This window comes from Scyliorhinus canicula, chromosome 18, assembly GCF_902713615.1.
Source record: "Scyliorhinus canicula chromosome 18, sScyCan1.1, whole genome shotgun sequence".
Taxonomy (NCBI): Eukaryota; Metazoa; Chordata; class Chondrichthyes; order Carcharhiniformes; family Scyliorhinidae; genus Scyliorhinus; species Scyliorhinus canicula.
In genome coordinates, this window is record NC_052163.1 from 63,698,076 (window position 1) to 63,718,886 (window position 20,811).

A 20,811-nucleotide genomic window follows, 5' to 3' on the forward strand; every position below is an offset into this window, starting at 1 on the left:
AAAAGGCAAAACCCCAAACCATCAGTCACACTGAAGTACAAGTGCAAGAGCATGATATTTTTTTTTACTTTCTAAAAAATATATGTTAGAGTACCAAATTCACTTTTTCCAATTAAGGGGCAATTTAGTGTGGCCAATCCACCTACCCTACACATCTTTGGGTTGTGTGGGGCGAAACCCACGCAAACACGGGGAGAATGTGCAAACGCCACACGGACAGTGACCCAGAGTCGGGATCGAATCAGGGACCTCGGCGCCGTAAGGCAGCAGTGCTAACCACAAATGCAAGAGCATGATGATATTCTTGGGATGAGTTGTTGTGGTCTTTCAAAGGCAAACAATTTTTTCTAATCGCGGAATTGAAGAGTGTTGCAAGAGATCAGATTTGACGCAGTCACGTGTTCACATTTGTGGAGCAGGCAGGCAATGTTCCCATCTCTTAACCTCAACTGCTTTCATCAACACTCCCTTCTCTGCTAGATTCAAAACACCAGCACGCCGAAATGCACTGACGAGAGTGCACATTGGGTAAAAATAACATTTCACACCCACTGTGCACTTGTAAGATCACAATGTGTCATTAGTGCCAACTCCTTCATTTGTACTGCTTTACACACTATGTGCTGCTAAATTCTTCCACATTGGAAACGGAGGAGTCCAGCAGGGTAGCATGGTGGTTAGCATAAATGCTTCACAGCTCCAGGGTCCCAGGTTCGATTCCCGGCTGGGTCACTGTCTGTGTGGAGTCTGCACGTCCTCCCCCTGTGTGCGTGGGTTTCCTCCGGGTGCTCCGGTTTCCTCCCACAGTCCAAAGATGTGCAGTTTAGGTGGATTGGCCATACTAAATTGCCCGTAGTGTCCTAATAAAAGTAGGGTTAAGGGGGAGGTTGTTGGGTTACGGGTATAGGGTGGATACGTGGGTTTGAGTAGGGTGATCATGGCTCGGCGCGACATTGAGGGCCGAAGGGCCTGTTCTGTGCTGTACTGTTCTATGTTCTATGTTCTATATCATAGTGTATGTGAGTAATAGAGAGAGCACAAACTCAACTCGGTGATATTTGCAGACCTCGCATGTGGAAGTCTACATCTCCTATTGGCACAAATACTGCAGTGGTATCACTTGCACTGTGCTCACTATATTAGTGCAAATGTTGACATGCTTCTCTCTGGAAATATAAAATAGTTTCAAACATTAAACAGCAACAAGTAGAAGTAAATGGAAGCTGGAGAGAAGGGCAACGATAACAGGAAAATTTGATCATAATTACAACAGCCTCATCAGAAAATGGAGGGGGGCCTGAACAGTTAGGAACTAAGCTAGTGGCAGCAAACTCCTAAGTTTCTATGACAAAAGATGACCAATATTTCATAGTATTATCAATTTAATATTGGATGGCCCAAATCTCTATTTCACATTGAACATGATCTTTTTTATTCCATATCAGAAAGTGAAGTCTTTCAATCCTTACCAAATGGACAGAATGTCTTACATCACCTTCACTTTAAACTAGGGGGCACAGCAAACTTTAATATGGGTCCATTGTACCCCCCACCCTGCTCAGCCACCACAATCGCTCCAATATAAAAGCTGTGATGATGCTTCTCAAGTTTGTCACAGACATTGAGCAGCTGATTTTACCCAGTGTCTTTCACCCAGTGGGCATTTTATTTCAGACGATGTGGGAATGCAAAAACAACTTCATTGACTTCAGCATTAATTCAATGTGGTGTGACATAAAGCTGTTATCTGCTGCAGTGAGGAGTGGGGGAGGGAGGGGGGCAGAGAGAGAGAGAACTGTTGTGTAGATAGCATGTGAACACACGGGCTTGGCCAGTACTATGATCATTTAGATGCCACAGGCATGACGGCAACGAGCGATCCAGGTGACATGTACAGTCAATGCTTTTCACAGTGTTCCTTTAAATGAACAAACATGAGTTGAAGCAGGCAAACATCAACCTGAAGCACCAGACCCTCCCTTCACCCCAAACAATATACAGTAGAATTACTTCAGGTACAATTTACATTATTACACCCTCTCAAATAAATACAGTCTGATACTCAAACACAACCCCAAGTGGTGGATGTGCACAGCTGGACGTGACAAATTCTGACCAGAATCCTGGAGCTAATCACCCATAGATCTTTCTTTAAAAATTTATAAAAAGCATCGCCAAAGAGCTTGTAAATAGACCAAGAGTGGAAGAGGGGGGGAGAGGCAACCTTCCTATTGCCCACTGGCTTGGCTGGTGGAGGAAATCCGCTTGAGGGGGAGAAATATGAAAAAAGACAGAGGAAACTCCTGCTCTGTAACAAACATTTAAGGGCGGCGGTCTCTTCACCACAGGAGATTATTACACCATTGAATGCTGCCAAGGTGCATGGATTTGGGATTCCAAACCCCCAGATCAGTAAAGACGACCCTACAATTATCCCCCTTGGGCAGGTTCCACAATTTGCCTGTGAAGTTATAGCCCATCTCATAGCTTTTCACTGATCCTGTTCCTCATCCTGTCGCTGTGGTGCAACTGCTGAGCCACACAGCCAAATGGACATGCTTGGTGGAAAGAGGCAGTATGTTAAAGTTGCGCGCATTCCAATGACTGGAGGAACGTATTCAGACTTCACAGCAGGGTACATCAATTTAATTAATCTTTTCCCGTTTGTTTGTGCTAACGTGCATTTGAAGGTGTCACTTCCTAAAGTACCACATTCCGTATCTTTATGCCCAGTGTATCTCTGTCCGAGGATATTTGGTTAAACCCCTCACTAGACACGAGGCCGGCAACTTCCAGTGCGGTTCTGAAGTCTTCATGCAGTAATAATCTGGTGCCCGGGTACAGCTCGGACTGAATATCCTGACATAACTAAGTCAGTTGAGGAGCTTCCCTGTAGTCGATGTAGCTTTCTAACAGCAATCCCAGCATCAGAACGGAGAATTCATCCCCAGCTTGGTTTCGAACTGTAGCTTTTGCCTCTTCTGGTAACGGTCTCGTACTCTGAAGAAACAGGAGGCAAACGAGTGGGTATTTTTATTTTTTTCTCTTCACAAAACATTAATTAATCCAGCAAAGTGTTAAATTCATGAAAATTGATTTAAAAAATGGAAATTTAAAAAAAGACTGCATGAGATGTCTCTTGGTCTGAGCAGTCGATTGATCACAAAGAACTATCACACCCCACATCCCCTGCCAGATTGTTTATCGAGGCATACAATAATCTGCTTATGATTTATGTACAAGGACACACAACCGTTTCTCAGTTTGCGGTGTTGCAAGGTAATTTAAACTAACAGAGCTTCACGCAGGCTTATTTGCCTGATGTTAAATGCTGGCAGCATGAGAAGATCAAATTATATCCCATTAAAACATTTAACCGATCAGTGTTGAGAACTTGACAAGTTGTCCTGCACTGTCCAGTGGTCTGAAAATGCCTCAATTAAAAAATTCTCATCCTCAATTTCACGTATCTCAGCAACCTCGCACCAGCCCATCCCTGTAACCTCCTTCAGCTCTTACAACCCTCCGAGATCTCTGCCCTCATGTTATTTTTGCATATGCTCAACACCTCCTGGTGTCCATGTCCTTAGTTGTCTAGGTCCTACATTTTAATCGCATTCCAAACTTTTTGTTGCCTCTCTCTCTCCTCTAAGATGCAGCTTAAAGCCCATCCCTTTGACAAGACCATTGGCCACAATCTTAATGTTTCTTTCTTTAGTTTGGTGTCTTGATTATGCTCCCGTGCATTTTTACGGTGTGAAATATGCACAAGTGCAATTTTTTGTTTGGATGAACACAAGAATTTATTTACAGCGTTCATCAGCCTTGCACGTTTGCAAAAGAATTATTGACTGTCAGCAGCGAAAGAAACAATTTACTTTAAGGTAAACATCACTGCTTATCTCAGAGGGTAACTATCTTTTTCTTCACTTTTTGGGTAAATTCACAGGAAATACCTGCCAGATTTCCTGCCAGACTAAAACCGTGGCGATGCTTCAAAAGTACTTGAGTGGTTGTAAACGACTTTGAGAAGTCAGCTAATCGTGACAGGTGCTACACGCAAGTCTTTCCTTTTCCCACTGACACCATCATCTCCGAGTGGACGATGCGTAAGCAGCTCATCACAGAGAAAGTGCAGTAGAGTTACCAACTGAAAGATGACCTGACCTAATGTGTGGTCGGGCTTAATAAGAGAGAGTAAGGGCTTAGAACAATGGACAGCTTTTTTGAAGGAAAAAAATAAATTCAAATTCTTAAACTGCCATGTTTAAATCTGAACTCTCATTCTCTGGATTATTAGTCCAATAACGTAACCAACTAAACTACAATGCCTACCATCACAGTTTGAATTGCTCACCTTCTGAGCCTTTTTTGGTCAAGCATACATGCTGACCAGACTAAGATACCAGACTGAGGGATTAATGGGTCAGTCAGTCTGAGAGAGAAACAAACCAATAGGAACCATGCTTTGGCTGCAGGATTGAAATTCAGTCCTTTAATTTCTCCCTTCACCTGTAGCCCTCTCAACAGTACCTATTTTGTTACCAGAAAAAGTATACTCAAAATCAGATAGCACACAGAAGATGTTTCCAATCCTGAAGAAACAAGTCAATGTTATTTTAGCTCCATATAATCACATGCTACCAAATTGCGAGGAGAGGTTATGAAAATTGCCAGCGCGGAGTTTAAAGGGGCCAAATTGTAGGGTGCCGTCAAGGTTCAAAGGAATAAATGAGAAGCCAAAGTAAACCCAATGGAAACCAAATGCTGCCAAACCTGTACGATGAAGGGCCTTCAGCCATATAAACATCGAGTGTACAATCAATGCAGCATTTTCTTCACCATGTTTCAAAAGGAATGGAGAACTGAGGGAGGTAAGGAACGAGGTAGGACAAATGAGCCAAAAGAAAGGCAGCACGGTAGCATTGTGGATAGCACAATTGCTTCACAGCTCCAGGGTCCCAGGTTCGATTCCGGCTTGGGTCACTGTCTGTGTGGAGTCTGCACATCCTCCCAGTGTGTGCATGGGTTTCCTCCGGGTGCTCCGGTTTCTTCCCACAGTCCAAAGATGTGCAGGTTAGGTGGATTGGCCATGCTAAATTGCCCATAGTGTCTAAAATTGCCCTTAGTGTTGGGTGGGGTTACTGGGTTATGGGGATAGGGTGGAGGTGTGGACCTTGGGTGGGGTGCTCTTTCCAAGAGCCGGTGCAGACTTGATGGGCCGAATGGCCTCCTTCTGCACTGTAAATTCTATGTTTAAAAGGTGAAAAACAAATTCAAGGGGGGAGAGAGGAAGGAAGAGTTTTAAAATAAAAAGGGCAACGAGCCACCCCAAGATGTTCGGCACCACTCTGTGGGAGTGGGTATAATACACCACAGCATCCTTGTTGGATACCGCAGAGGTGGGTGAGGCATTATCCCAGGACAGTGCAGCTTCCTGCAAGATAGAGAGGTGGGAGTGTAGTAACTCAGCACTCTGCAATATCTAATGGCCGACCCAGGAGATCCAAGATCATCTGTAACTCAATTAATTGATTCTGCAAAAGTACTAATGATTTTATAAATTTACAATAACATTTCAACAGGTGAGATTGTCCTTTTAAAAAAAAACAGAATGAAATTCTCCCATAGAAACATTGCATCTTCCAAGACAAATATTCTTTTGCCACGGGTGCTGAGGAAGTCCCCAGTTGCCTGTGGGAATGGCACTGGCTATAAACCGACAATGAACATCGGAGGTACCAGCCTCTTACCACCTTTAAGCTTGTGCACTTACCGAATTTCATGTAGCTTGACCACTTCATTAATAAACATCACTAGAATGACAGACAGGAAACCAATGAGCCAAGAGATCAGTGGGATATCCTTCACATCAAAGGTCAATGAGGTATCCATATTCTTCCAGAGTTTTAAATCCACCACCACCAATATGATTTGGCCCACTATCCTGGAGATTAGAAGCAGCAGAGGAAACAAATTCAATGAGAGGCCAAGAGTCAGGCTCGCAAGTCCAATTGTCCTTTGGCAAGACAATTTCTCCAACATTTGTACTTGTACAGAATTTCACAGCACAAAAACAAGCTATTTGCATACTTCATCTAACCTCACCAAGAACATAAAACATACAGTGCAGAAGGAGGCCATTCGGCCCATCAAGTCTGCACCGACCCACTTAAGCCCTCACTTCCACCTATCCCCGTAACCCAATAACCCCTCCTAACCTTTTTGGACACTAAGGGCAATTTAGCATGACCAATCCACCTAACCTGCACATTTTTGGACTGTGGGAGGAAACCGGAGCACCCAGAGGAAACCCACACAGACAGGGGGAGAATTTGCAGACTCCGCACAGACAGTGACCAAGCGGGGAATCGAACCCCGGGACCCTGACACTGTGAAGCCACAGTGCTATCCACTTGTGCTACCGTGCTGCCCTTCTATTCCTTTCTCACTCATGTCCATGTCTAGGTTCCTTTAAACACAGCTATCTTCCCAACTATTTCATGCAGCCGCGCGCATGTTCTCATCGTTCTGGTAAAGAAATTTCTCCTGAATCCCGAATAGAATTTACGAGTTTTGGACTCCCCACATGTGGAAATATCTTACCCGGTTAAATCCCTTCCTAACTTTAAATAACTCCATCAATGGTCCCAGGCTATCTTTCCCCCCCTGAATAATTCTCCTCTCAAGACATTAACTCTTGCCAGCTTCATTCTACAGGCATGGTGACCATTTGCTACGCATGGGGATAACATAAGAGAGTGTGAGCAAGCCATCAATAATGAAGGCAAAAACAAATCAGTGTCCAAGACTGACCTTTCCAACATACTATGTTTTACGGACATCACAGGAACAATAGTAGGAGAAGCCCAAATCGATTTCTGCCCCTAACCTCAGATGGGGGGGGGGGGGGGGGGGGGGGGAGGGGGTCAATTGTAGCTCCTTGGGAGCTTGGAATGCACCCAAGGCAGTAATTAAATCTGGACCCTTCCAGTCACATACCACTCAAAGCCACACAGGATTGCGATTGGACAAGTCTCTGAATATATTTTGCAAGTTTAGTTTAAGGTACATTGAAAAAACTACCTTTTCCCATCACCACAGTGTTCTGGTTATGAATCCCAGACAGTCTCATGACATATGGCTGTGGGCCTGAGTTCCCAACGGTCATGGAGAAATGCATTGCAACTTAGAACACAGCAAAGATTAGACTGACCAAAGGTAAGGGAAGAGTTCTAAAAAAATTAATTAATGGGATTTGGGCGCCATTGGCTAGGTCAGCATTTTTTGTAGATGGCAATGCCATTGATTGTCATGGGGCAATAGTTAGATTGTCACTTGTTGGAGATGGCCATTGCCTGGCACTTGTGTGGCACAAATGTTATTTGCCTCATGTCAGCCTAAGTCTGAATATTGTCCCGGTCTTGCCGCATTTGACATGGACTGCTTCAGTGTCTGAGGAGTTGTGAATAGTGCTGAATGTTGTGCAATCCTCAGTGGACTCCCCAAGATCATTCAAGAAGTAACTGAAGGTGTTTGGGCCTAGGACCATCAAACAGTTTTAAATTGTATCTCATTCCTTATTACCCATGTACGAATTAAAATCTCCTTAATGTTCAAGGTTTTCAACTTGTATCATACGGTATTTAAGAGAAGTCATAGAAGCAGAAGTGAGATAAACGTCGGAGCTTACTTTCAAATAAGTTCTCATCTCACTACAGTAAACAGTGAATACAAATTAGATTTGTTTTCTTGTTATTGAAACTTGTTAAGACTACGTTTAGATATATTTTCAGGATTAAGTGTAGGGTTGGACAGCAGGGATGGTATCGTAACGGGCAAACTCTACCTTGCCCTATATGTCAACTGGGAGTGGTGGGTAGCACACAGAAGGGGGAATCTCTATCCGGCATTCACTACACCTTACCTAACGTGTTAAGGCTGTAAGTACAGTTAACTGATGATACTTACACTACAGGTAGAGTGAAGCACCACCATAAGTTGCTAAAGGGGCTTTTCCTCCACAGTGTTTTGGACCGATGAACATGGCTGATGGAGATGCATACTGCAACCAAGAAACAGCAAATTACCAACTAATGCATCTACTTTGTGCACTAAGAAACAGAACATTAGCAATTAATACGACTACATTGTGCACTATCAGTACAAGCAGATTGTTTCTATACTTGTAGATTAGACAAAAGAAGAAGATTGGAAAAGATCTCAACTGCAAAACAGAATCATTGTATTTTCTGCACATTAGTGCTGATGCAGAACACTCCGAGACATTATAAAGGTCAAGTACTTTGACTCATGGCTCTGCATATATGGCTGAAACCTAAACATTGCTTGATGTTTAATCACCAGGTGGAGTGGCCAGCAACAGAAGCAGATTTGCCAGGCAGAAATGAAGGAGGAGGTCATGTTTGCTTTACCATTATGCAACTTTCTGGTGAGGACTTGGATCCAAGACAAAAATGCTCCAACATCAGAGTGCCCTAAGCTGACAATGCTACACTTGCAGTCCATATAGAGGAACACCTTCAGTGGCAAATGAACAGCCTCTCTCAGACTTTAAAAGAGATTGCTTTGATCATCAGCGCCAGGGAGACAAGTGTCATGGCCCAGGACATTGTCAAAACTGATGGATTGCCAAATGGCAATGTGATGCTGGAAATTGTTGATAGTTTCACATACCGGCTCCACAATCCCAGCAATCTACACATGAATCACAACTCTGCATCTGTTATGTCAAAGAGTGTGTTGGAAACACTGGACAGATTGAGAAAGCCAAGCTGCCAGTCTACTTAGCCTGTGTTCTCAGAGCACTCCTCTGCAGTGGTGAGACTGCAACAACATGCGCTAGGCAGGAGAAAAGACTGAACAGTTTCCACCTCCACTATCTCAAACATATCCTTGGTGTTACTTGACAGGACAAGGTCACCAAGTCGAAGGTCCTGGAGTTTGCTAATTCCAACAGTGTACACTCATGGTCAAGTAAACAATGTCCTCACTTGCTCGGCTACATTGGATGGATGACAGCGTTGTACCCAAAGACCTTCTGCATGGTGAACTGGTCACCGGATCATGCCCTCCTGGGTGTCCAAATCTCTGCTACAAGGACACCAGCAAGTGAGTTAAGATGATGATGGATATTGTGACTGATAACTGGGAGACAGTCACTGAAGGAGGTGACCTCTGAAAGCTGATTGTTTGGTGGCGATCAGAAATGAAAAGTTCAGCTGGTGGAGAAAAGGGCACAGAGAAAACAGAGGAGAGCGTTATCCTTCTCAGCCAGTCTCCCTCAGGAGCAGGTGCAGTTGAGAACACAAAGCCAGAGTGGGACTCCGGAGACATACCAGGCAGTGCTTAGCACAGAGTTGGCCAACAGAGTGCAAACCATCATCTGACGAGATGGAAGGCTGCCAATTTAATATCCATGCTGTGACCACGTAGTTCAGCTGCTTGGTGCTCAGGTGAAGATTAGAGGATGGCATACAGAACACGAGCAGAACTATTAGTGGGGGGGAAGACCAATAAAAATGATGTTCCTGGATTCTACAGAGATAACTCATGAATGACAGATGCTACTGAGTTATGCAATAACAGCCTGCACTGCATGGTACATGGGATACTTGCTTGGCCTATAAGAAGAGGCACAATTGTTATAGTTGGTGGCACAGTATATTTTATAGGTGAGCTCTATGTAGTGCTGTGTGCAGCGAGTGGTTAGGATCTAGACTTCCCAGTCTGAGTGTGGTGGAGGGATACAATCAAGCTTTCAAAAGGGAATTGAATAAGCACCTGAAGAGAAACAAAATATAGGGTTACAGGGAAAGGGCAGGGGAGTGGGACCAGCTGAACTTTCTGGCACAGACATAACTGTCGGAAACTCTAAGTTAATGTGTTCAACTGCTCAGATGCCTGACTCCCAAGGCTCGAAAGTGGCAGGGCAGCACCTTCAAGCAGTCCGAGGAGCACTGCTGTCTCAGAGTGTCAGGGACCCGGGTTCAATTTCACATAATGTGAAAGTTATGAAAAAATATAAAGAGAAGAACAACTATAACAGGAGATGTTATTAATGGAGGTGTTACATAGAACATAGAACATAGAACGATACAGCGCAGTACAGGCCCTTCGGCCCTCGATGTTGCACCGACATGGAAAAAAACTAAAGGCCATCTAACCTACACTATGCCCTTATCATCCATATGCTTATCCAATAAACTTTTAAATGCCCTCAATGTTGGCGAGTTCACTACTGTTGCAGGTAGGGCATTCCACGGCCTCACCACTCTTTGCGTAAAAAACCCACCTCTGACCTCTGTCCTATATCTATTACCCCTCAATTTAAGGCTATGTCCCCTCGTGCTAGCCACCTCCATCCGCGGGAGAAGGCTCTCACTGTCCACCCTATCTAACCCTCTGATCATTTTGTATGCCTCTATTAAGTCACCTCTTAACCTTCTTCTCTCTAACAAAAACAACCTCAAGTCCATCAGCCTTTCCTCATAAGATTTTCCCTCCATACCAGGCAACATCCTGGTAAATCTCCTCTGCACCCGTTCCAAGGCTTCCACGTCCTTCCTATAATGAGGCGACCAGAACTGTATGCAATACTCCAAATGCGGCCGTACTAGAGTTTGTACAACTGCAACATGACCTCATGGCTCCGGAACTCAATCCCTCTACCAATAAAGGCCAACACACCATAGGCCTTCTTCATAACCCTATCAACCTGGGTGGCAACTTTCAGGGATCTATGTACATGGACACCGAGATCCCTCTGCTCATCCACACTACCAAGAATTTTACCATTAGCCAAATATTCCGCATTCCTGTTATTCTTTCCAAAGTGAATCACCTCACACTTCTCCACATTAAACTCCATTTGCCACCTCTCAGCCCAGCTCTGCAGCTTATCTATGTCCCTCTGTAACCTGCAACATCCTTCCGCACTCTCTACAACTCCACCGACTTTAGTGTCGTCTGCAAATTTACTCACCCATCCTTCTGCGCCCTCCTCTAGGTCATTTATAAAAATGACAAACAGCAACACAAATAACATGCCAATAATTGTTGGCAAGGAGGTTGTGGCATAAAATAAAATTACGATTCATAAAGCAGGTATTTAAACTAACATAAAGGCACTTTACCTGAATGCTCGTAGCATTTGAAACAAGATAAATGAGTTGACGGTACAAATCATCGCGAATTAGTTTGTTTCAGTGGCCGTTACAGAGACACAGTTGCAGGATGGTCACGGCAGGATGGTCACGACTAGGAGTTAAATATCCAGCGGTTTTGGACTATTAGGAAGGACAGACGGGAAGGTAAGGGAGATGGTGTAGCACTGATATTTAAGGATGACATCAGGGCGGTAGAGAGAGATGATATAGGTTCTACAGAGAAAAAGGTTGAATCCATTTGGGTGGAATTTAGAAATAATAAGGAGAAAAGGTCACTGATGGGCATAGTCTATAGGCCACCAAATAATACATCACGGTGGGCGGGCAATAAACAAAGAAATAACTGATGCATGTAAAAAGGGTATTGAAATTATCATGGGGGATTTTAATCTACACGCCAATTGGTCAAACCAGGTCGGTCAGGGCAGTATTGAGGAGGAGTTCATAGAATGTATCTGCAATGGTTTCCTCGAACGGTATGTAATGGAACCTACAAGGGAGCAAGCTATCCTAGATCTCGTCCTAATGAGACAGGAATAATTAATGATCTCATAGTTAGGGATCCTCTCGAAAGCAGCGATTATAGTATGGTTGAATTTAAAACACAGATCGAGTGTGACAAGGCCAAATCCAATACCAATGTCTTGTGCTTAAACAAAGGTGACTACAATGGGATGAGGGAGAAGTTGGCTAGGGTAGACTGGGAACAAAGACTTTGTGGTGGACTTTCGAAGAGATTTTTCACAGTGCTCAGAAAAAGTATATACCAGTGAAAAGGAAGAACTGTAGGCAAAAGGAAACCCAGCAATGTATATGTAAGGAAATAAAGGAGTGTATCAAACTGAAAAAAAATGCACACAAAATGGCAAAGATTAGTGAGAAACAAGGGGATTGGGAAATTTTAAAGGTCAACAAAAAGCCACGAAAAAAGCTATAAAGAAAAGTAAGATAGATTGAGAGTAAACTAGCTCAGAATATAAAAACAGGTTGAAAATGTTTCTACAAATACATAAAATGAACAAGAGTAGCCAAGGTAAGCATTGGTCTTTTAGAGGATGAGAAGGGGGATTTAATAATGGAAAATGAGGAAATGGCTGAGGCATTGAACAGCTATTTTGTGTCAGTCTTCACAGTGGAAGACACAAATAATATGCCAATAATTGTTGGCAAGGAGGTTATGGCAGGCGGGGACCTAGGAACGATCATTATCACTAAGGAGGTAGTGTGGGGCAAGTTAATGGGGCTAAAGATAGACAAGTTTCCTGGCCCTAATGGAATGCCTCCCAGGGTACCAAAAGAGTTGGCGAGAGGAAATCGCAAATGCACTCATGGTAATTTACCAAAATTCGCTGGACTCTACGGCGGTCCTGGAAGAATGGAAAACAGCAAATGTGACTGTTTAAAAAAAGAAGGTAGACCATAGACCAGTTAGCTTAACTTCTGTAGTGGGGAAAATGATTGAATCCATCATTAAGGAAAAAATAGCAAGACATCTGGATAGAAATTGTCCCATTGGGCAGACGCAGGATGAGTTCATGAAAGGCAGGTCATGTTTGACTAATTTAGCGGAATTCTGAGAGAACATTACGAGCGTGGTGGACAACAGAGAACCGTTGGATGTGTTGTATCTGGGTTTCGAGAAGGCATTCAACAAGGTGCTGCACAAAAGGCTGCTGCATAAGATAAAGGCGCATGGTGCTATGGGTAATGTATTAGCATAGATAGGGGATTGGTTAACTGACAGAAAGCATAGAGTGGGGATAAATGGGTATTTTTCTGGTTGGCGATCAGTGGCTAGTGGCGCGCCTCAGGGATCAGTGTTGGGTCCGCAACTGTTTACAATTTACATAGATGATCTGGAGTCTTATGTGTCAAAGTTCGCAGATGACACTAAGGTGAGTGGTAGAGCAAAGTGTGCATAGGACACTGAAAGTCTGCAGAGGGATACAGGTTGTTTAAGTGAGTGGGTAAGGGTCTAGCAGATTGAGTTCAATGTTGATAAATATGAGTTCATCCATTTTGATAGGAATTACACCAAAATGGATTATTTAAATGGTCAGAAATTGCAGCATGCTTCTGTGCAGAGGGACCTGGGTGAACTTGTGCATGAATCGCAAAAGTTGGTTTGCAGGTGGAGCAAGTAATTAAGAAGGCAAATGGAATTTTGTCCTTCATTGCTAGAGGGATGGAGTTTAAAAGCAGGGAGGTCATGTTGTAGCTGTATAAGGTGCTGGTGAGGCCACACCTGAAGTACTGTATACAGTTTTGGCCTTCTTACTTTAGAAAGAACATACTGGCTGGAGGGTGTGCAGAGGCAATTCATTAGGTTGATTCCGGAGTTGAGAGGATTAGCTTATGAGGAGAGACTAAATAGACTGGGGCTATACTCAATGGAATTTAGATGAGGAGGGATCTTATAGAAACATATAAAATTATGACAGGAATAGATAGGATAGAAGCAGGGAGGTTGTTTCCACTGGCAGATAAAACTAGAACTAGGGGGCATACTCAGGGGGAGCAGATTTAGGACTGAGTTGAGGAGCAGCTTCTTCACCCAAAGGGTTGTGAGTCCGTAGAATTTTTTAAAATTTATTTTTTAATTACTTTATCAGAGTTACAAAGCCAGAGCTCAAGAGCATGGACCGGGGCAAACTCCTAATGCAGCTCCTTGCCTCCTTAAGTGTTCATTATTATTCTAATGCCCAAATTAAGCAGTAGTTTTCACAATTTGGTGCAGCTTTCTCTATGTCAAGTTAGTATCATTAAGGTTGGGAGACAGGCTGGAAGGCAATAGCACAGCAATGTGGATTGTTAACTGGTGCATTTATATACAAGAAGGGATCAAGCCTAATCATTAAACTCACCTCTTCAAGAATGGAAAATTGCACAACTCGTTCCAACTTACACAAAGCATCTTTTTTAATAAGGAAGATAAACAGCGATTGTCTGTGACTACTCGCCCCACAATCACACCCACTTTCTTTTGCAAACTGCTTGTGGTCAGATAGTGCATTCCATCTGGGGCGGCAGGGTTGTTTTCAATTGTCCCCACCCTCACAGAACCACCCTCATCGGGACTCTATAATTTGTGAACCTCAGAAGCCAGAACTTGGTTTAGAAACCGCACAGGAAGGATTTCACTGCAATGCTTTGCGTCATTCTGCCCTCCATCTGCAGAAATTACACCAAATATACTTAGCATGAGCTCAACATTTGGAAGCTACTTTCAAGACAGCCAAATGAATGCATCTTTGATCCAAGGTATGTATACATGGAGTACACACGCTATTTCTCTTTGTGCATTGTCTTTGTTGGGACGGTGAATATGCCTCAATTATGTGTTGGTGTCTTATCTGCTCAGGATGATTATATAGATTTAATCTGGTGGCAAATGCCACCTGCAAACAGCAGCACTTTTGTTAAACAGAAGCACTAAAAGAGGTAAATCCTGTTAATTCCACAGTAATTAAACATGCTACGGCACAAACTCTAACTTGTTTTTTTTAATCCGCCATTCTATTCATATAAACTTTGATCCACGTCCAGTACCTCGGGGCAAACCAATTAAATTTACTTGGATTTGAGTTAACCCGTGTAAATCTAGATGTCAGTTTATCATTAAGGGGCGGCACGGTAGCACAAGTGGATAGCCAGGGTCCAGGTTCGATTCCCAGCTGGGTCACTGTCTGTGCGGAGTCTGCACGTTCTCCCCGTGTCTGCCTAGTTTCCCACCGGGTGATCCGGTTTCCTCCCACAGTCCAAAGACGTGCAGGTTAGGTGGATTGGCCATGATAAATTGCCCTTAGTGACCAAGAAGGTTAGGAGGGGTTATTGGGTTACGGAGATAGGGTGGAAATGAGGGCTTAAGTGGGTCGGTGCAGACTTGATGGGCCGAATGGCCTCCTTCCACACTGTATGCTCTATGTTCATCATTAAGCCACCCTCCCCGGTGAACAGGAATAACTTCTGCGATCAGTGTTCTGACTATTACTTGAAAGATTTATTGGGAACATTCACACCGTAACAGTCTTTCCCATCGTAACTCAAACCATTTAGAAAAATCACACATTTTTCTTTCACCCCCACCTACAGCTACACCTCCTTAAGCCATCCTCTTGCAGCCAGTCTCCAGGGAATAATACAGAGCGTCGGAGAGGAATTCACCAGGGCACTTTTCGCCTTCTTGGGTTTTTGTCTGTTTCTTATCCCAGAAGTTAACATGGCTTGAGAGAAGAGGAGAACTGTACAGTGGTGATGCTCCAGCCATTATTAGGTCTGAGGCAATCTTAATGGACCAATCAATCTTTTCCTGCTGGCTGTGGTACTGGCAACAGGCTGACACGACCCATAGGCCCGGACCAGAAACTGCCAACTGAGACTCTGTCTGGAATCAATACTGGCCGCCTGCAAGAGCACTCAAATCAACACACAAACTCATTATTGTTATATGGACTTTATGATTACCCACTCACGTTTACACAAAAGAACAAGTCTATTCTACGAATATGTAACAAACATCCAGACACAGATGATCAACTTTGTAGCAGGGCAAACAAAGAGGCCATCAAAGTCCGTAACAGGCTAATAGCTGGTCAGACAAAAGTGTTTCAGAGGACAACGGATGCTGATTGAATCACCCTGGCTAAATCACCCTGGCTGAACAGGAATATCCGGTTTATTCCTATTAATGAGTTTAAGTCTGGACGGGACAATAGAACTCAGGCCAGTTGTGGGCATATACCTATGACTCAGTGCTGGCAGAACCAGCACAAAAGAAGGAACATTGGAACAGATCTTGGGCAATAACCTGCGAGACCCCAGGCACAACCATCGTAAGAAGGTACCCTGGGTTCCAGGCCGAGAGAAGATAGCCACATTGAGTGATCATAGCTTGGCCAGCCTCCTTCACTAAGTGTGTGTAATACCTAGTGCTCAGCTGACAGTCTGAGTCATATTTTTGCGTGAGTGAGAGAATTGTGAATAAAATTGGGTTAAACCGTGAACTCGTGTTTGTCCTTTGTTCATCTCGCAAATAAGGACACTTGGGTAAAACGTTTTATTATTAAACTGGTCGAAGTGTCTGATAATTTACAGACAACATGGCCAATCATGTATGTTCGGATGTACTATTGGGTTTCCAGCTGGTCTATGTAGTTTGGTTTCTTAAATATGCAACTACTCATATTAACATTTGACAAAGATAGCAACTGATAATGAGCCTGCACGGTATTATGGCAGGGAACGGAAATGCATAATGTTACTCTCATATACCATATAACCAACAAACTAAAATATTGGCTGTTAAACATGTACGTCACACACCAGACTGATTCCTGGAATGGTAGGACTGATGTAGTAGAAGAGATCGAGTCGGTTAGGATTATATTCGATTGAGTTCAGGAGAACGAAGGGGGGAATCTCACAGAAATCTACAAAATTCCAACAGGACTAGACAGGGTAAGTGCAAGAAGGATGTTTCTGATGGTGAAAGTGTCCAGATCCAGGGGTCACAATGTGAGGATACGGGGTAGACCATTTAAGACAGAGAGGAGAAATTGCTTCGCTCAGAGTGGTCAGCCTGTTGAATTTGCTATCATAGAAAGTAGTTGAGGCCAAAACATTGTATGTTTTCAAGAAGCAGTTAAAAGGGGATCAAAGGATATGGCCGGGGGGGGGGGGGGGGGGGGGGAGGGGGAGGGGGAGGGGAGGAGGAGAAGGTGGGATCAGGCTATTTAGTTGGATGATCAGTCATGATCAATGAAGCAGGCTCAAATAGCCGAATGGCCTCCTCCTGCTCCTATTTTCTGTGTTTCTATCTAAAACCAGATGCATTTTGATCTAGTCAACAGAAATAGGTTTTGCGACACCTTAACCACTATCATCGACATAAGACAGGAGCTTCAAATGCAAATTTTTTCAATGGACTGGCGGTCTTTCAATGAGTGAGACTAGAAGCCTTGCAATTTAAATGAGATAATTTTTCCCCACTGTGAATTGTGAATTCTGGGTTTGCAGACACCTCTAACATGCAAATGATAGCCAATTTACAGATCAATACTTGATATTTTTAGTTACCCAATAAACCCAAGCTGTTCTATTTTGCAGATATTTGGCTGCTCAAGTACAGAAACTATGCACATCTGGTGAGTAGCAAAGCAACACATTCGTTACAATAACTAACTACAGACAGTTAGTAATTCTAAAGAGAAACTAGATTCTTCCTGAGGCATTAGTGTTATGGACTCATTTGCAAAACGAGGCTGTTGCTCATCCTGACAGCATCTGACTTCTCTTACCTGTGTGGAGAAGAATGAAACAGGCCATCACGTTCTGAGCCAGCAATAAGCCATTGGAATCCCTGCCAAACCACCTCGCCGCTCCCTCTGCAGAACTAATATAAAATCACAGCATCAATATATGGCTACATGGACTTTTACACTTTTCAAGACCCCTGCACTGCACAGACAAAGCATGCAACACGGAAGCTGTCCCTCCTTGTTAAGCCTGGCCAATATTAGTAACTGCCCACATTAGCAGACTGGAGACTGGCAACCTTGGATGTCAGAACCTAAACAATGAGCGATCATCCATCTCATCACTGGATGGGGTAAAGCACTTCATATATCCCAGCTCTACTGTTTAAAATTACATGGCATGTTTCAGTCATCATATACACTATTCATAGGTGATCACACTGACACTGCTCTATTCCTTCACTTCACCTGCAGGTGGTGAACCATTCTTACAGGCACACCTTTCGTACATTTCTTTCATGGTTATTGTGTGAGACATCAGGATATATATCACACCAGGTGCTACCAGGTTGGGGCCATCATGAATGAAGGCACTGACTATTAACTCTTTTCTCGATGAGGAATGTTGAGGAATGTTGAAGCCTGTAGCAATGACCTTGATTATGATCAGCACGGACTCAGGATCTTCGTGCTTAATGCTACAGCAAGTGAATTTGGGGGCTGGGTGTATTGTCAAACTTGAGCAGGATGTTTACATTGATGGAGACTCTGGGGTTAACATCCAGGATGTCTGTTGCTTGCTCATGGAACCAACCCGTACAGCTTAAAGTAGTCAGTCCTCAGCCTATCAGTGAGGAAACCATTTGCATTACAACTGGATGTATGTACGTGTTCGTACCAAGAAAATGGTGCAGGTCTTTTCTGTACAAACATGTCTTGTGTGTTAAATTCTTAAACCAGCACCTTTAACTGCGAGTGAAAGACCTGGAGTCACTTGTATTTAATCTTATTGCTGCACAGTTCAAAATAATCTCTCCGGTTGGAGCCCACATTTTGGAAGGACAGGATCTAGAATTGTACTTTGGTGGCAGAGAAGCAGGATTCTCACACTTCATACATCTCACCCAGTTCTGCCAAAATCAATTTGATACTGGCAAATATCTTTTGCAACTCGGCATCCAAATATTAAAGAGTTGATACACATTAAAGTCACTGTTTGCATTCTAAACTGTTGGGTAAACTTATCTCCAATGTCTAAAAACTGTAAAAACTCTGCATCACTGATTAAACAGTGACACCTATTGAACAAGTGCACACTAAACTGCACAGGACCAGACGCAGACACTGTACACATGTTATTGATGAAGCATAACTACTATACTTAATGCAGTTATTTATAGTCACTATTTTTATGATTGAACATTTCCGCCCACATAGACTTAAGATGGGTTATTGAGAAATTAACAGTCCATGGCTTGCAGCCCATCAATTAATTTATCACCTATTTAATAAACTTGCCATTTGATTACCGATCTGGATACATTTCAACAACATCCCTGAAAAAAAAGTAAGGCTTTAATTTCAGATGAAACAACATAGCTTCACTCAGTGAGCTCATGGGCCCATCTTTAGTTCTGGTTGAATGAAGCATGAAGAGGAACGATCATACTAGACACCAAGAGGATCACATCCTCACCGTGGAATCCAGAGCCACTTATGGGATTCCAGGCTGCCTGTGTTGGGTGGACAATCAGCTGTAGCCTCATCGTCAACTCATGCTCTCTGCAAGCTCTGTCTGCGTGGATTTCCTCTGGGTGTTCCGGTTTCCTCCAACAGTCCAACGACGTGCAGGCTAGGTTAGGGGGAGGCATAGTGGCATTGTCACTGGACTAGTAAACCAGAAACCCACGTTAATGCTCTGGGGACCTGGGTTCGAATCCCACTATTGCAGATGGTGAAATATGAATTCAATAAAAATTTGGAATTAAAAGTCTAATGATGACCATGAAACCATTGTTGATTGTCATAAAAACTCTTGATTCACTAATGTCCTTTAGGGAAGGAAATCTGCCATCCTTACCTGGTCTGGTCTACATGTGACTCCAGACCCACAGCAATGTGAGTGACTCTTAATTGCCCCGTCAAGGGCAATTAGGAATGGGCAATAAATGCTTGCATAGCCTGCGACGCCCACATCCCATGAACAAATTTTAAAAATGGTTAGGTGGATTGGCTATGATCAATGTGCACCATCACAGGGATTGGTCGAGAGAGTGCGCTTTCGAAGGGTCGGTGCAGACTCGATGAGCTGAATGGTCTCCTTCTGCACTTTGGGATTCTTTTTTAAAAATAAATTTAAAGTACCGAATTTTTTTTTTCTAATTAAGGGGCAATTTAGCATGGCCACCTACCCTACACATCTTTGGGTTGTGGGGGCGAGACCCACGCAGATACGGGGAAAATGTGCAAACACCACATGGGCAGTGACCCGGGGCCAGGATCGAATCCGGATCCTCGGTGCCCTGAGGCAGCAGTGCTGACCATTGCGTCACACTGCCCTCAACGTAGGGATTTTATGGAATTGCCCAACAGTGGGTACAAACCTGGAGGATACAATCAAGACTATTGCTGAAAAACACTACTTGTCATCCTCATTTATATCTTGGTCTTCAAAAGGGGGTAAAATGCAGTGCATCGTGGCTTTCATTCCAGGTTATGATCTTAATAAACTGATTTTCATCCTGTCGGTTTACAGTATCAGAAACACCGAGCTGCATTATCATCCTGCGCCTATCTACATAATGAACAAAGAACACGCAGTTTTCCCAGAGATTAAATTTTTCAGCAGCCTCAGTCAGCACCAACTCGATGTGTGGCACTCTCCCTCGCAAGTCAGAAGATTGCAGATCCAGGTTCCAGTCCAGAGACTTCAGCACAAAATCGAAGCTGAAACTCCATTCAGTACGGAGGAGTGCTACACATTTGCAGGTGCCCTCTTTTGAATGAGACATTAATCGGAGACCCTACCTGTCCTCTCAGCTGAATGTAAAAGATCTCATGGCACTATTTGACGAGAAGTAGTGGAGGTCTCTCCCTGATGCTCTGGCCAATATTTACTCCCCAGCCAACAACATTAAAATAAGTTCTATGTTCACTATCTCAGTACTATGTTTGGGGCCTTACTGCGTATGCATACACTGCTATTTTTTTGCAGTACAACACTTTGAAGTTACTTAATTAACTGTAAAACAATTCGGCATATCATGAGAGCAGATAAGGGGCTTGAGGAATACAAGACACTCTTTCCAGGAGCAGCTATGCACCAGGAGTCAGCGGCAAACAGACTGTTTTAACAGATTGCTCCTTGC

At 43.5% G+C, this 20,811-nt stretch overlaps 1 protein-coding gene and 1 long non-coding RNA gene across 6 annotated transcripts in view; one reads left to right on the top strand and one right to left on the bottom strand.

Moving 5' to 3' along the window:
- Window positions 1-1,369: 1,369 nt before the first annotated feature.
- The window catches only part of tmem94 (transmembrane protein 94), a 158,270-nt gene continuing 138,828 nt past the window's right edge, over window positions 1,370-20,811 (bottom strand). For 4 of the 5 annotated variants that reach the window (XM_038776370.1, XM_038776371.1, XM_038776372.1 and 1 more), the window contains 4 exons: window positions 17,486-17,580; window positions 7,972-8,065; window positions 5,777-5,947; window positions 1,370-3,000 (listed from right to left, as the gene is read on the bottom strand). In XM_038776370.1, coding sequence (XP_038632298.1) covers window positions 2,928-3,000; window positions 5,777-5,947; window positions 7,972-8,065; window positions 17,486-17,580 — 433 coding nt within the window. In that variant the 3' untranslated portion in view covers window positions 1,370-2,927. Of the gene's footprint in view, window positions 3,001-5,776; window positions 5,948-7,971; window positions 8,066-17,485; window positions 17,581-20,811 lie in introns of those variants that run through there. The other variant, XM_038776373.1, reaches the window with a different exon arrangement.
- Window positions 14,330-20,580, top strand: LOC119952843. The gene is made up of 3 exons (XR_005457899.1): window positions 14,330-14,450; window positions 17,295-17,332; window positions 20,199-20,580. It is a non-coding gene; the product is annotated as an uncharacterized LOC119952843 (long non-coding RNA).